The following is a 14,846-nucleotide window of genomic DNA, read 5'->3' as shown; positions in this document are numbered from 1 at the left end:
GGGTCCCGCGAGCGAGCGAGGTGGAGGCTAAGTCACAGGCACGTTTATTATCCCGGGGCCCGCGGGCGGCGCCTCTCCCGGGGCGGGGGTGGGGCGGCGCCCGCGGCTTCAGGAGGCGGCCACGCTGCCCCCCGACGCGGGCCCGTGCGGCGGCAGCGTCATGGGCGGCAGGAACAGGGCCTTGAGCTTGCCCGACAGGCTGGCGATCTCGGGGTCCTGGGCTTCGTAGGACTTGACCAGGCGGGCAAACTTCAGGACACCTGCAGGGGAGGGACAGGGTCGTCACCCCCACCGCACCCCCGGGCACACGCGGCAGCTTCCTGGTCCTCCCTAGTCCTCCCAGCTGGTGTGGCCAGGTACCTCGGACAAACCTGGGTGCAGGCCAGGCGGGGCGCCCCCTGGGGGAGTGGAGATCAAACCCTGGTCAACCCCGGGAACAACTGCATGCATGGGGTTCGGGGACTTAGAATGTCCCCAAGGCGGAGCGCTTGTCGCTCTCGGCGTCTGCACCCACTAGATGCCTAGGTGCCAGCCAGAGCCCCCCGGAGGGAGTCCACAAACACCCCCCCGCCCCGACCTCACCCAGAAACCGCATGCCCCACCCCCAAACATGACTTGACAGATACTGGAAGGGGCTGCCGGGCCAAAGGGGTCGTGCGCGGTTTCCCCATCAGGGTCTGTTTCCTCCTCCCGAAAACGGGTTAACAAGGCGGAGAAAGGGAACGACCCCCGGGACCCCGGGGGCTTGGCCCGACGCGAGCCGACAGTGCGCCGGGCTGTGACTGCCACCCTGTGGCCAGAAGGGGGAACAACAGGCCGCGGACCCGACCCAACCCACCCCCGAGCGCCCCCGCCGCGACCCGCGCCCCCCACCCCCCCAGGCCCCGGCCCCGGCCCGCGCACCTTCCCCGTCGCAGCTGAAGCCATACGCCTTGATGACCTCCTGCTGGATCTGCGTGGCCACCGGCAGCACGAACTGCAGCATCTTGCCCATGTCGTTGCAAGCGTTGTCTCGGGCCTCGTCCATGCGCACGGCGTTTTCCGGCGCGGAGAACGCCTGGATCACCTCGGCCAGGACCACTGTGCCGCCGAGGCAGGGCGGGGAGGGTCCCGGGGGGTGGGCATGGCCGGCGGGCGGCGCGAAGAGGGGCAGGGAATTAGTGGATGGCGCCCGAAAAAGCCGAGAAACTCGGTCTCCCTTCCCCCCCGCCCCCGACACCCGCTCCGACCCCACCCCCGCCGCCGCCGCCGCAGTGGAGCAAAGAACGGCACCGGGGGGCCCCCAGCGCGGCGGAATCGAGCCCCATCTCTCTGCTTCCCGGGCGCCCGCCCGCCCCGGAGCCTGGGCCGCTTCTCACCCTTGGCCTGCTCGGCGCTCAGGGCCGCAGGAGGGGCCGCGGCGGACGCCATGGGGCGACCAGGGCTGCCCGGCACGTGCGGGGGCTCCCGAGCAAGGCGCAGGAAGAAAGGATCAGCCGGCGCGGCGGGGGCGGAAGGGAAGCTGCATCAGCCCCGGCCGGAAGCGCCTCGCCGTAACCCCAGCTCCCCGGCGTATTAACCGTGTAGAGCAGGCGGCGGGCTCGGGGCGCGCGGGGAACGGGCCCCTGCACAGCATCCGCGAGCAGGGTGCGCAACTCTATTGTTAAGGACGGTAAGTGGTAGGTGGGGGGCTTTCCGGTGGAGACCAGAAAGCCTGCTAGACAAATTCTAAAAGAGCTGTAACACTGAAGTGTTGACGACCTGGGGAGAACACGGGAGACCCGCAGACCCCGCTCTTGGTGAGGGTGAGCGCGCGGTGCGGCTTTTAAACTCCTCTCATTGTCCAAATGACGAAGTACGTCTCCGACTTTCTGATGGTTCGAGGTATTTCATATAAATTACTTGAAATCATCATTTGTAAAGTTTATGAACGTTTAAGAGGGGGTTCTATGCAAATGAGACCGGTGCTGATTGGCCGAAGAGGAATCGCTCCCACCCCTCCGGTAAGAAGGAAGACCGTGATTGGCGGCTTTCAGCAGGCACTCAAGGCGCTCTCAGGAGCTCCTGGGTAGGTCCCGGCTGGGAGAGGCAGTGAGGAGTGTTGGCCGCAGCGGGGTGCCCTAGAGTTTCCCTTCAATCCGTTTGCAATTGACACCCACAGCCGCCTGTGGCTCTAATGACCGACCATCCCAGGGGTTCTAATCCCTTTCACCGCTGCACCCTGGCTTCCAACCGTTTCGCAAACTATTCTTTTTTTTTTTTTTTTTTTTTTTGCTTTTTGGGTCACACCCAGCGATGCTCAGGGGTTACTCCTGGCTCTGCACTCAGGAATTACTCCTGGCGGTGCTTGGGGGACTATATGGGATGCCGGGGATCGAACCCGGGTCGGCCGCATGCAAGGCAAACGCCCTACCCGCTGTGCTATCGCTCCGGCCCCTCGCAAACTATTCTGCGGAAAGGATCCCGGGCTCTGGTGGCGCCTGGCAGTGGAAAATCCCGAGTCCCAAATCGGAGCCGTTTCCTACGTCGGGCTGTGCCAGGCCTCCCGCATGCCGGTTCCCAGGGAGAAGTTGGGAAGGGGCGGCAGGCGGCACCCGGGCGGAGGATCCTCTGCGATTCTGGCCCCAGCCCTGCAGGGGTGCAGGGTCCCTACCCCAGAGAAGACCCGGCCCTTCCCTCTTGCCTGGTACCCCACCTAGCCCACCCTCGAAAAACTTTCGGAGGAGCCAACGTTCCCCCTTCCACCCTGCAGCCTCCCACCCACCCCGACCCCCCCTAGCCCGCAAAGAAACAGTCACAGCCATCTTCCTGGGCGGGGGGGTCGTGAAGATGTTTTTGTTTGTTTGGCTTGGGTCGTTTTTTAAAGAGCGTCATATAGATATTTATATATATAAATTATTAATGTGGGGGAGGGGCGAGGGGCATACATCGCAGCGGGCGCGCACACGGGGGGGGCGGGGAGGGAGAGGGGGCTGGGGGCGGGGCGGGCGGGGGCGCACAAGATGCTACGCAAAACAGCCACATCTAACAGATGAAATAATCACACCAACGGGGCGGGGCGGGGGGGCGAGGGGGCGGCGGCAACCGGGGTTGGGTGGGCGGGCACGGGGGTGGAAGAAAGCAGGGGGCACAAGGAAGGGGGGGGGGACCTGGTCCGAGATACTGTGCGCTTTCTGCCCCCGCCCCGCCTCCTCCCCACCTCCGCAGGCCGCAGCAGCCCTGGCCAGCTGTCCCTTTCCTGCCGGCCCACCTCCGTCACCCCCTCCTCGACTCTCTCGGGGTGGCGGGCAGGGGCCACGGGCGCGCGCGCTCGGGACGCAGGCTCTACAGCGGCTTGTCGCTTTCCTTCTTCAGGTGGCTGGGGAGAGAGGGGATGCGGAGCCGAGAGGTGAGCCCCGACGCCCCCGCCCCGCCCCGCCCCTCCCCTGCGGGTCCCGGGGGCTCCCAAACACACACCTGTAGTAGTCCTCCTGCGCCGGGAGCGGCACGCTGTGCAGCGGGTGGTGCGCGTGCAGCCACTGCTGCTGCTCCAGCGCCAGGCGCTGCAGCTCGGCCGACTGCGCGTGCATGGCCTGCAGCTGGTGCGCGGCCGACATCGGCGCCGACAGCGAGGCGGGCAGGTCCCGGTACGGAGCAGCTGTGGGCGGGAAGGGCCATGACTGACACGGGCCTGCGGAGGGGCCCCTCGCTCCCTCCGGGATGCGGGGAGAGCCGGCAACTAACTCCACACCCGCGGGAAATGGACTGAAGGGTGCGGTGCTCTGGAGCACTGGGGGCCACTGGGAGTCGCAGGCAGGATTTAGGCGACTGCACCTTGCCAGACCTGGGCCCTGAGCCCACCTCACTCCACCACCCCCTCCCCTCTCCCCTGCGGTCTTCCTCCTCCTCCTCCCTCCCCCAATGCCAGCAAATGCTCCTTCCCGCCCTTCTCACCGTCCACCTCCGCCTTACCAAAGAGCTGGTGACGAAGAACTTCGTTCTCGTGCAGAGGATGAGGAAGAAGAGGGTTGGGGAGGGTCCCGGCCGGGTAGGGGATCCGGGTAAGGTGGGACCCTGAGGCCAGGGGGTCAATGAGGGGGTGCACCGAGGCAGAAGCTGGAGGGGAGAGATGAGGAGGGTGTCACCAGAAGGCAGGTGTGTGTGGGGGGAAGAGGGATCTGGGCTCAGGGGGCACAGAGGAGGATGCGGGGCACAGAGGAGGATGCGGGGCACAGAACGAGACCCAGATACGAGGGGGACTCGGGGCTGGACGGGAGGCAACGCCTGTCAGGTGGCTGAGTTAGAGGAAAGAAGCATGAAGAGGGGCTGGAGCTATAGCACCGCGGGGAGGGCATTTGCCTTGCGTGCAGCTGACCCAGGTTCAATTCCCGGCATCCCATACGGTCCCCTGAGCACTGCCAGGAGTGATTCCTGAGTGCAGAGCCAGGAGTCACCCCTGTGCATCGCCGGGTGTGACCCAAAAAGAAAAGAAAAAAAAAAAGAAGCGAACTGCCTAGACAGACGGCAAGCTCAGGTAAGGATCCGGATGAGAGGGGGACAAGAAGGGACTGAGAATCCAGAGAAGACAACAGTGACAAGCAGGAATATGGAGCCTCATGGAAGAGGGCTGGGGTTCAAGGGAGATGGTCTCTGGGGTGCGATGGGCTAAGGGCTAGCCAGGAAGGCAGAGGCAGATCTGGAGAGGTTCGTGCCAGACTAGAGGGTGTCCTGGCTGGCGGAGCAGGCGCGGTGCAGGGTGGCGGGACCGTCTCACCTGCATGGATGGCGTCCTGCTGGTGGAGGTGCAGGTGGGAATGGATGTGGGAGTGCTGGTGATGGTGGGGGGTCACGTTGAGCATCTGCAGCCGGGCCAGGGGGTCGTTGCCCAGAGCGGCCACCCTCTCGGCGTGCTGCCTCTCTGCGGCCAGCCGCTCTGCGTAGGACATGTCAGGCCGCAGGGCTGGCCCAGCCGCCAGCGCCAGGCGTTCTCTCTCCAGGGGCCCCAGGCTCGGGTGGAAGGGGAACGGGTGCAGGCCGGGCGGTCCGGGCTGCAGAGCCAGGCCCCCGTGGCGCGGGAAGGGATCCAGGCCTGGGCCCGGGACCCCATGCAGCGGCTCCAGCTCACTGGGCTTCACCTCAAAGCCGGGCTTGAGGCGATCACGGAGATCTCGCTCGCGGGCCTCGCGCTCCCTCTCCCGCGCCGCCGGGTCGCTGCTGTACAGGGCCGGGACGTTGTAGCCCAGGAGCCCCGGGTCCACTGCCCCCAGGGGCACGTAGAAAGGGTGGTTGCGATTGCTCGGAGACATGACGTGGGGCCGCGCGTACTCGCTCAGCGTGCGCAGGGCCGGAGTGTCGGGCCCCAGGTACGGGGGCACCGTCGCCACGGCGCTGCCCGGCTCAAACGGAGGCCGATGGGGCACGGGGCCGAGAGAGGGGCACTCCACGGGGGCGCGGCCCTCCTGGGCCAGCTTCTGCGGGACACGGGGAGAAAGGCCGTCAGTCCGGCGCCCGTCCCGGCGGCCGAAGACCCCGCAGCATCACTTCCTTGGACCGCCCGGCTCCCCCTCCCACCCCCTTCCTTTCCTGCACAGGCTCCCGGGGAGGGTTGGCCCGGAGCCAGCTCCCGCGCCCCGCCCCCCCGCCCCGCCCCTATCCCCGGGGCCGCCGCGCCTCCTCCGGGCCGGCAGGGGGCGCGCCGGCCGCCGCGCTCACCACGCTGCGCTCCAGCTCGCGCTCCTTCTCGCGCTCGCGCTCCTTCTCGCGCTCCCGCTCGCGCTCGCGCTCCTTCTCCTCGCGCGCGCGCTGCTCGGCCTCGCGCCGCACCTTCTCCACCAGGTCGGCGCGCTTCTTGGCCAGCTTGGAGCCCTCGAGCGGCACGAAGTACAGGTCGCTGCGCGCGCATGAGTTGAAGCCGCGATCCAGGTGCTTGTTGAACCTGTGCCGGCCGCGCCGGGGACAGCGAGGCGCTCAGGGATCCCCCCCGCCACCAACCCGCAGGCCGGGAACCGTCGTGCAAAGCATCGCCGGGACGCCCGGCAACCCCTACCCACACTGCCCCCGTGTCCACTCCCGCCCCCCGATCCCAGTTCTTTGCCGCCCCCCCCCCTCCCCGAACAGCCCGCGCCCGCCGGGGCAGCTCACCTGGCCGACTGGCTGGCGTGGCTGGGCACGTCCACCACCTTGGGCGGCGGCGACGGGCTGCGCGCAGGGGGCGCGGGGCTCTCGGGGGCCTCGTAATCCTCGGCCGGCTCCTGCTTGATCTGCGCGGCGTTAAGGGCCGGCCCGGGCGCCGGGGCCCCGGGGGGCGCGGGCGGCGGCGGCGGGGGCAGGGCTGGCAGCCCCGAGGGCCCCGCGGGGGGCAGCGGCCCCGGCCCCACGGTGGGCGAGCCCGGCTTGAAAGTCCCGGGGGCCGCAGGCGGCGAGGCGCCTCGGTAGCCCGGCGGGGTCCCCGTGCGGAAGGCGGGCGGCGAGCCCGGCTTGTACCCGGGCGGGGTGGCGGTCTTGTAGGGCCCCGGGGACGGGGCCCTTTTGCCGTAGGGCGGGGGCCCCGGCGGGGAAGCGGTCTTGTAGCCGGCCGGCGACGAGGCCACCGTGGCGATGACCGTGGAGAGCGTGGCCGAGGAGGTGGTGACGGGCGGCCCCGGCGGGAAGGGGTAGGGGGCCCCGGGGGGCCCCTGGCTGGAGGACGGGTGCGAGCACGGGTAGGCGCCTTGCGAGGCGGCGGCGGCGGCGTTGGAGGCGTTGGACGAGGAGGACGCGGGGGGCGCGCCGGGGCCTGCGGGGCTGTAGGACGCCTGGCCGTGCGGCGGGGGCAGGTGCGCCGGGCCGGGCGGGTAGGGCCGCAGGGACCCCAGGGACGGGGACATGGCGTAGGGGTGTGCGTGGTGCGCGGCGGCGCCGCTCTCCAGGGGGTGGGGGTACGCCCCGGGCGGAGGGGCGCCCGAGCTGCCGTGATGCTGCGGCGGCGCCGGCGGCGGCTGCGGCGGCGCCTGTTGCTGGTGGTGGTGGTGATGTGGCGGGGCGGCGGGGTGGCCGGCGGCCTGGCCCCCGGCGCTCGGGGGGAAGGGGCCCGGGTGGGCGCTGCTGTTGGCCAGGAGGCGGCCGTAGGGGGGCGGGGGCGGGGGGCCCTGGCTCCACACGGCCTGGGAGGGCAGGGACGGCTGCGTGTACTTGGGGGGCTGGTTGGAGACGGAGAGGCTGGTGGGGGGCGGGAAGGAGTGGGGGTAGCTGGGCAGGGCCTGGGAGGCCGGGTACTGGGCGGCCGAGGAGGTGGACGCGGCGGCGGCGGAGGACGAGGAGGAGGAGGAGGAGGAGGAGGAGGAGGAGGAAGACGAGGCGCTGGAGGACGCTGCCGCCGCCGCGCTGCTGCTGGGGGCCGAGTAGGGGTACCGCATGGGGGGCGCCGCGGCGGACGAGGCCGGGGGCAGCGGGTGCGGGGAGGGCGCCAGGGCGGGCCCCTTGTCGGGCCCCGGGGGCAGTCCGCCCATGCCGTGCGGCGAGGGCAGGTGCCCCGGCAGCGGCTGGGCGCCCAGGCCGGGGGGCGAGGCCGAGGCGTTGTTGAGGGGTCGCAGCGCGGGCGGGGGCGGCAGGTTCGGCGCCACGTGGGGGAAGGTGGCGGGTGGGGGCGCGGAGGGCAGGGGGCCGCTGCCCGCGGGCGCGTGGGGTGGCTTGGCGGGGGGCGCAGCGCCCGCCCCGGAGCTGGGCATGGAAATGGGGGTAGTGGGCGGGGGGTGCTGCTTGCCGCCACTCGGGGCCCCCACTGAAGAGGCGGCCCCGGCTGCCTTGGGGCCCAGGGGGGCTCCGGACAGCACGCCCCCCCGCGCCCCCCGGGTAGAGCTGCGGGTGCGGCGGCGGCGCGGCCCCGGGAGGCGCCTGGAACATTCGGGACGGGGGCGGCTCCATGGGCCCGTGATAGCCGGCGGGGGTCACGGCCGCGTGCGGCTCGAAGCTGGGCTCCTGCGGCCGCGGGGTGCCGTCGGCGGGCGGCGGGGAGGGCGGGAAGAGCGGCGGGGGGTGGTAGGGGCGCGCGGGGCCCTGGGACAGGCCCGACGAGGAGTCGGAGTCATTCTCCACGCTGCCGGGGCTGTAGATGCTGGGGGACGTGCTGCGGTTGTCCTGGTCGATGTCCCGCGGGTCGCTGCTGCCGTCGTCGTTGAGGCTGCGCCCGTCCAGGCTGTCCAGGTCTGAGGGCGACTGCGGCCGGGGCAGCTCCTGCTGGAGAGGGACGGCCATTTCCCCTCTGCCTGTCTGCGCCCCGGGGTGGCGGGCCTCACTGGCCCCGCGCGGCACCTGGATCCAAGGGGGAGGGGCACGTCCTCAGCTGCTCCCAGGAATCCCCCCGCAGCCTCCTTCCCGCCTCCCACCACCCTCTCTGGGCCTTGAGCTAGGCGGCCAGAGAACCTTCAGGAAGCCGCGTCTGCAGGTTCCTTCTGACTCCCTGGCATCCCCCCACCCCTCCTCCCAGCCCCTCCAGGAAAACCAAGACCCAGGGCAGAGAGAGGAGCCTTCCCGACCACCCCGGCTCGGCCCCCCAGCCTGGCAGGGGAGTTTACTCGGCCCTTCCCTGCAGTGCCCGGTGTCACGGACTCCGTGGTCAGAGAAGGTGGGGGGCAGCGGGGGTCTCCCACCTCAGTCTTGGTCTTTTTGGGGGCGCTGGTCTCTTCACTCTCGCTCTCCGAGATCTCTTCGCTCCGGCCCTGCTTGCTGGCCTTCGGGGCCGAGGCCTCTTCTACTCGGGCCTTCTGCGGGAGGGAAGGGGTCCAGCCTCGAGCCTGCAGCGGTGGCCGAGGCCAGACAGGAAGTCTCCACTGCACACCACTCGCGCCCCCAGCCCCGCACGGCCCCCGCGAGGCCCCCAGGAGGAGCACCTTGGCTGTCTGCCTAGACTTCTCAGCCTTGCCATCGCTGCTGGACGTGCTGACCCCTCCAGGGGAGGCCCGGCCCCTCGATCTCAGTTCTTCCCGGGGCCCGGGGGCCTCTTTCTTCCGTCCACTCCTCATCGACATCTGTGGAGAAGGCGGGCGCAGCTGGAGGAGGCCGGCCGCCGGGGTCCGGCTCCGGGGCCCCCTTTTCTTCCCTCCCCGTCTCCCAGGCCCCACTACTCACTGAGTCTTTATTCTGTCGCGTCTTCATTCTTCAGGCTGTGGAGACCCCATTCTCCTCTGCCTGGGCAGCTGAATCCAGAAACTTCTCTGCTGTGCTTCACCCCGAGTCCCCCCAGTGGTGGCCTGGGAAGCGGGACGAAGGCGCCTGCTGTCCCCTGGGAACTGGCCGCCGAGGTCTGAGTGAAGCCTGTGGGCCAAAGTGTCCAGAGTTGGTGAAGGGGACTCTGGCAGGGGAGTGGGGATGGGTGGGGGGGACACACAAAGGAAAAGACCACCCCTGGCCTGAAGCACAGACATCTCGGGCTGCCCACTCTCAGTGCGTCCCTGGGGGAGGCAGAGGCAGCGGGAGCCCCGGGCCGGGCACCCGAACTGTTTTCCTGGGCGCTCCCTCGGGGAATATGTGCACGCGCAGAAATACCAGCGCCTCGGAGAGCCGCACACAGACTCGCAGCTCGGGTCCAAACCAGGCGCTGGGCTTCCCGGAGAGGCACGGGCACTGACGACGCCAACAGTCCCACTCGGTATCTGCCACCAGCCCGGAGAACGAAGGGGCTCTGTTTTGTGTTCTGTCCTCGTTGTGTTTGGGGACACAGCGGGCAGGCAGTGCTCAGGGCTGGCTCCTGGCTCTGCGACGCAGGGATCAGACTCCCTGTGGGCTCAGGGAGCCCTGGGGGGTGCTGGGGACCGAACCCGGGTCAGCCACGTGCAAGGCAAGTGCCCCACCTGCTGCACTCTCACGCCAGCCCCGCCACGCAGCTGATCTTAATGAACTCTATGAGAAAACTGAGGCCCACAGACTGCAGCGGTGACTTGCTCTACCCAGTCCAACGTGCCCGGTGCAGGGCAAGGCCCTGAAGACCAGGGCTGGAGGACCCGCAGCAAGCCCACAGGCCGCCCCTGCCCGGCTGCACTATCGGAAGCTGGTGGGGAGAATTCTCAGAAGGCCTGATTGGTCCCAGAGATATGAAAAGAATCTTTTTTCACAGCAGGAGGTGGAAGAAGAATGCCCCATTCTACAGCCCTGGGGGCTGGGGAGAGCTCCAGGGCTGAGACAGGCGCCACCCCGGGGCCAACAGCCCTGGGCGGAAGTAGTAGCCCCAGGACAACAGAGTGTGCCCCCCCCAAAAAAAAAACAGGAAAGTGCTGACCCTTGCTGAACCCAGGTTCAAGTGCATAAGCCGGTGTCCACCTGAGAACCTCAGGAAGCGCCTTCGAGGGCCAGAGACAGCACAGGCCCCACACGCAGCCCGGTTACCTGGCACGCCAGGTACGCCTCAAGAACCAAAAAGGGGCTTTCTCGGGGCTGAAGAGGTGGCACGGCGCCTGCCTTGCCTTGCTGCGGCTGACCTGGGGCGGACCCCCAGCACCCCATCTGGTCCCGTGAACCCTGCCAAAAATGAGCCCTGAGAGGGGCTGGAGCGACAGCACAATGGGTAGGGTGTCTGCCTTGCACACGGCCGACCCGGGTTCAATTCCCAGCATCCCATATGGTCCCCTGAGCACCGCCAGGAGTCATTCCTGAGTGCAGAGCCAGGAGTGACCCCTGTGCATCGCCGGGTGTGACCCAAAAAGAAAAACAAAGAAGTGAGCCCTGAGAGCTCCGAGCACCGCAGTGTGGCCCCCCCCCAAAAAAAAGGGGCGTCTTCTCTAACTGGGGAGCACTCATTCACAGATTTGGGTCCCCACTGGCCCACTCTCCCCCTCACAGCCGCGTCCTGCCTAGACAGCGCACACGTCTCTCTCCCCAGCTCCCCCCGACGGCACTCCGATCCTGCCCACCCGGTGGCGCCTCACCCCTGGAACCCACAGAACACCTTTGGGGAAAAAGCTGCCTCTGCTTTCTCCCGCCCGGCCGCCAGTACCTGCACGCTCCGCTCCTGCCCTCTAAACTCACCAGCTTCAGGGCCAAGCAGGAGTGCAGCGGGCAGGGCACCCCCATCTGGTTCCCTGAGCCCCGCCAGGTGTGGCCCAACACACAGGAGAAGAGACTCACAAACGTCCATAACAAGGCGCTCAGTGGCCTCCCACTGGGCGTCTGGGCACATCTGGCAGTTAGGCGGCACTTCCCTCCAAGGGTCAGTCCTTGTCACTCACCCCCCCTGCCCCCTGCCTAGGTAGGCAGTGAGGGGTGACCTGGGCTCTCTAGGAAACTGAGTGACAACGGGCTGAGCCCCAGAGCCCCCCGTTCATGCAGGTCTGTCAACCAGTGGCTGCCCTTCCGCTACAACTAACACCCCTGGCTGACTGCTTAAGTCTTACCACCCCCCCTCACCCCCCCCCACACACACAAATCCAGAGAGCAAAATCCAACACAACCGAAGGAGGGGCCATCTTCACACGAATGATTTTGTTTTAGCTTTTTTTTTTTTTCTTTTCGGGTCACACCCAGTGATGCACAGGGCTTGCTACTGGCTCTACACTCAGGAATTACTCCTGGCAGTGCTGGGGGACCCTATGGGATGCTGGGAATCGAACCCGGGTTGGCTGAGTGCAAGGCAAACGCCCTCCCGGCTGTGCTATTGCTCCAGCCCCTCACACGGATGATCTTGTGAGGCATCTTTACCGCCCACCTGGAGGGGAGGGTGCCCACCCAACACCCTATGGAAGGTGCCTGAAGAACAGGGCCCGGCCAGGGGGCCCCTCCCCTACTTTTTTTTTTCCCCCCTCCTTTAAATCAGCTGAAATCTGATAAAATTAGCAGGGAGAGGCTTGCCTGGGAGAACTGCACTCATGCGCGGGTAGGTGATCTGGGGATAAGGCCTGGCAGCGGGGGAGCAGGAATTTGGGTGGGGTTTTATATGTTTCTGAGCCCGGGCAGGTTTCAGCACCCACAGAGCGTACACCGCCCTCCATCTCTCTCGGGCAGCCAAGCGCTGTCTTGCCTCGTTCTAGAACACTCCGAATCCCACCTCACACCAGCGCCGTCACCATCACTGCTTCAGGGCCACCAGAAAAAAAAAAAAATGGGGAAGGGGAAACAGTGAGAAATCGGGCCGGAGCGTTAGTTGTGCAGCACGTAGGGCACTTGCCTTGCAGGAGGCCAGCTTGGGTTGGACCCCTGGCACCACGTAGGGTCCCCCGAGCCCTGCCAGGAGTGGTTCCTCGAACGCAGAGTCAGGAATAAGCCCTGGGCACCACGGATGGGGCCCCAAGAGGGTGAGAAATGGGGAAAGAGTCTCAAGTGAAGGAAGGAAGGGAGCAATCTCCAAAGGACGTCAGAGGGGACGCAATCAAGGCACGGGGCTGGCCGGGCGCCTTTCAGGACTCCCAGCCCCCCTCATTCCAGACTCACCCACCATCCAAGGGACCGAGATAAGGGCAGCTCAGCCAGGAGATAAGGACCACGGATAGCTCGGGCCTAGATCAGCCTCGGGTTGCCGCAAGGGGCCTTCCAGGCCATTCTATCCGCGACCCCTCCGGCCTTACGATGACACTGAGGCTCAAAGAAAAGAGAAGTGACTTGGCCAAGGTCACAGAGGTAGAGTCAGGAGGCCACCCCGGGGGTATTTCCACCTCACCAGGCTGTTCCACAGCCTCCCTTGTGGGGGGGGAACCACTCGCCCTCTCCAGGGATGGGCTTGGAGGACCCGAAGATTCCTAGGAAGTCGGGAGGACTGAAGGTCAGAGGTTAGCTAAGGGGCAGAGGTCACGTGAGGCTAGCCTGGGAAAGAAATCGCGGCTTGGGAAGGGTGACTCAAATCTGAGAAAATGGGAGGTCTGAGCGAAGGAGAAAAAGCAAACGACTGTGGGCTGAGAGTCCCTAATCATAAGGGAAGCCGAGTCTCAGAAAGATGAGCCAAAAGATGGTATCATTAGACCAGGAGCGTCCCCGCCCACCGCCCGGAGGGGGCGGGGCCCCGAAACACCTCCGACCCGTGAGTAACAAGTCTACCTGGCAACTGGGTTGGACCCCCTGGGAGATCTCGCCACCAGAACCCGGCCCACAGTGCCAAGGGCACCGCCAAAGACCGCAGTCCCGGCAAGGCTCCGCACCCCCCAGCACACACCTATTGGCCATCCCGCCGGATCATTACCATGGCAACGCAGCGGCAGCCCTGCACCCCCAGAGCCCATCCCCAGGGGTCCACCTGCCAGCCACTCCCCCTCCAGTCGCCAAAGCAGTTCCGAGCCTCCCGAGGCACCCCCAGAAGGGGAGCGCAAGACCCCAGGAGGGAGCAGGCCCGGCACAAAGGGGCCGGGGGCGCACGGCGCGGTGCGCCCCTCCCCTGCCCGGGTGCAGGGGAGCCGAGGGCCCAACTAGTTTCGAGGGCCGGCAGGATTGCCCAATTCTCGGGCTGCCGCCACCCTCCCGGAAGCCCTTTCTCCCCAACTCTCCCTCCGCCTCAGTTTCGGGAGGGCCGACACCCGGGCCCCCTGCACGCCCCCTCCTCCAAGTAACTCGGCGGAGGACCGGGAAGGGGGGAGAAGAGCGAGGCACAAAGGCAGGCCTCCCCACTGCACCCCCGGGCCCCCGGGCCGGCTCAGGCCCCCTCGCCCCCTACCACGCCCCTTCCCCAGCGCCCTCCTCCTGCACCCCCAGGCGGCTCCGGGCCGCGGGGCCCCCCGCGCGGGGCGCCCCGGCCCCACCTCGCCGCCGTGCCACGGGTCCTTCCTGCCGGCGCCCCGGAGCCCCCCTGCCCGCCACCCCGTTTTCCCCGCCGCCCACCCTCCGGCTCGGCGTTCCGCTCGGCGTCCCGGGCCCTCGGCCACCCTGTCGCCCCCTCGGCTCCCTCGCGGGCCGCCCCCCGCCGCCCCGCGGCGCCCCCCGGCCCTCCCGGGGCGCCCCCCCCCACGCCCCAGCCCGGCGTCGGGCCCGGCGGTGCCCGCGGAGGGGGGCCGGCTCGGGAAAATAACAAATGGAGGCGGGTGGGGGCGGGGAGCCGCGGGCCGGGCCGGGCCGGGCCGGGCCGGGCCGGGCCGAGCGCGGCGGCCCGGGCTTACCTGCAGGCGGCGGCGCGGCGGGCTCCGGGCGGCGGCGGGGCTCGGGCGCCTCCGGGGGGCGGCGGCCGCGCTCCCCGCCCCCCTCGCCTCCTCCCGGCTTCAGTCGCCGCCGCGACGGCGGCGCCGGCGGCCCCGGCCCCCCCGGAGGGTCGCCATCCCCCTCCTCGGCCCCCGATCGCCCAGCCGCCCGCGCCCCCCCGGCCTCCGCGGCGCCCCCCGACTCGCTCCCGGCCCAGGCCCCGGCGACGCGGGGCGGCGGGCGGGCTGCGCGGCGCGGCCGGCGACTCGCACAGGAAAGCGGCCGCCGAGGGAGGGCGCGAGGGGGAGGGGAGCGGGAGGAAGCGGAGAAGGGGGAGCCGGGGAGAGGGGGAGCGGGAGGCTCGGCCGAGGGGCCGGGAGGCGGCCGCCGGGGAGGGGCGCGGCGGGCGGGGGCGGCGCCGCGCGCTGGCCGCGGCCGAGGGGCCGGGGCGGAATGCGGGGAGCCCGCGGGCTGGCGCCGGAGCGGGCGCGGTAGGAGGGGCCGGGGCGGGCCGGGCGGGGGAGGCTGGAGGCGAAGTTTGGGGGCGCCCGGCGGTGGGCGCGGGGCTGAGGCCGGAGCGAGGGGAGCGAGGGGCGCCGCGAGGTGCCTTTAAAGGGGGGGGAGAGACGCTGGAGATGACACCGGCGTGTGGCGGAGATCAGGGGGGCGATCGCCGATAATGGGACGGAAGTTTGGGGTCCTGCGGGAAGAAAGGGAAAGGATGGGGGCACCGCGGGAGGCTGGGGCTGACCCGAGGAGTCTGGGGGCGATCGGTTTGGGGGAAAGAATAGGGGATCGGAGAAGGGGGCTGATGAAGGAAAGCT

The 14,846-nt window shown here is 68.8% G+C and overlaps 2 protein-coding genes and 1 non-coding gene across 3 annotated transcripts; all 3 read right to left on the bottom strand.

Moving 5' to 3' along the window:
- Nucleotides 1-28: 28 nt before the first annotated feature.
- On the bottom strand, nucleotides 29-1,718 carry C6H12orf57 (chromosome 6 C12orf57 homolog). The gene is made up of 3 exons (XM_004610472.2): nucleotides 1,359-1,718; nucleotides 904-1,080; nucleotides 29-260 (listed from the first exon to the last, which is right to left on the bottom strand). The coding sequence occupies exons 1-3, from the start codon at nucleotides 1,408-1,410 to the stop codon at nucleotides 109-111; spliced, it is 381 nt and encodes a 126-aa protein (XP_004610529.1). The 5' UTR covers nucleotides 1,411-1,718; the 3' UTR covers nucleotides 29-108.
- Nucleotides 1,666-1,727, bottom strand: LOC129406229 (U7 small nuclear RNA). The gene has a single exon (XR_008630885.1). It is a non-coding gene; the product is annotated as a U7 small nuclear RNA (small nuclear RNA).
- A 1,068-nt stretch (nucleotides 1,728-2,795) lies between these two features.
- On the bottom strand, nucleotides 2,796-14,426 carry ATN1 (atrophin 1). The gene is given in 11 exon segments (XM_055141562.1): nucleotides 2,796-3,337; nucleotides 3,436-3,616; nucleotides 3,931-4,074; nucleotides 4,733-5,429; nucleotides 5,671-5,893; nucleotides 6,100-7,775; nucleotides 7,777-8,172; nucleotides 8,586-8,699; nucleotides 8,826-8,963; nucleotides 9,064-9,249; nucleotides 14,004-14,426. Coding segments are annotated over 10 exon segments (3,630 nt in total). The 5' UTR covers nucleotides 9,091-9,249; nucleotides 14,004-14,426; the 3' UTR covers nucleotides 2,796-3,303.
- Between the last annotated feature and the right edge of the window lie 420 nt (nucleotides 14,427-14,846).

This window comes from Sorex araneus, chromosome 6 (genome assembly GCF_027595985.1).
Source record: "Sorex araneus isolate mSorAra2 chromosome 6, mSorAra2.pri, whole genome shotgun sequence".
Lineage (NCBI taxonomy): Eukaryota > Metazoa > Chordata > Mammalia > Eulipotyphla > Soricidae > Sorex > Sorex araneus.
This window is presented reverse-complemented; position numbering and strand designations above follow the sequence as displayed.

Excerpts from the sequence above, each read along its gene's own strand:
- C6H12orf57 (XM_004610472.2), bottom strand. The coding sequence starts at position 1,410 with ATGGCGTCCGCCGCGGCCCCTCCTGCGGCCCTGAGCGCCGAGCAGGCC. Across the intron at positions 1,081-1,358 it reads GAGCGCCGAGCAGGCCAAGG|TGGTCCTGGCCGAGGTGATC; the intron begins GTGAGAAGCGGC and ends TCGGCGGCACAG. Across the intron at positions 261-903 it reads CTTCAGCTGCGACGGGGAAG|GTGTCCTGAAGTTTGCCCGC; the intron begins GTGCGCGGGCCG and ends CCTCCCCTGCAG.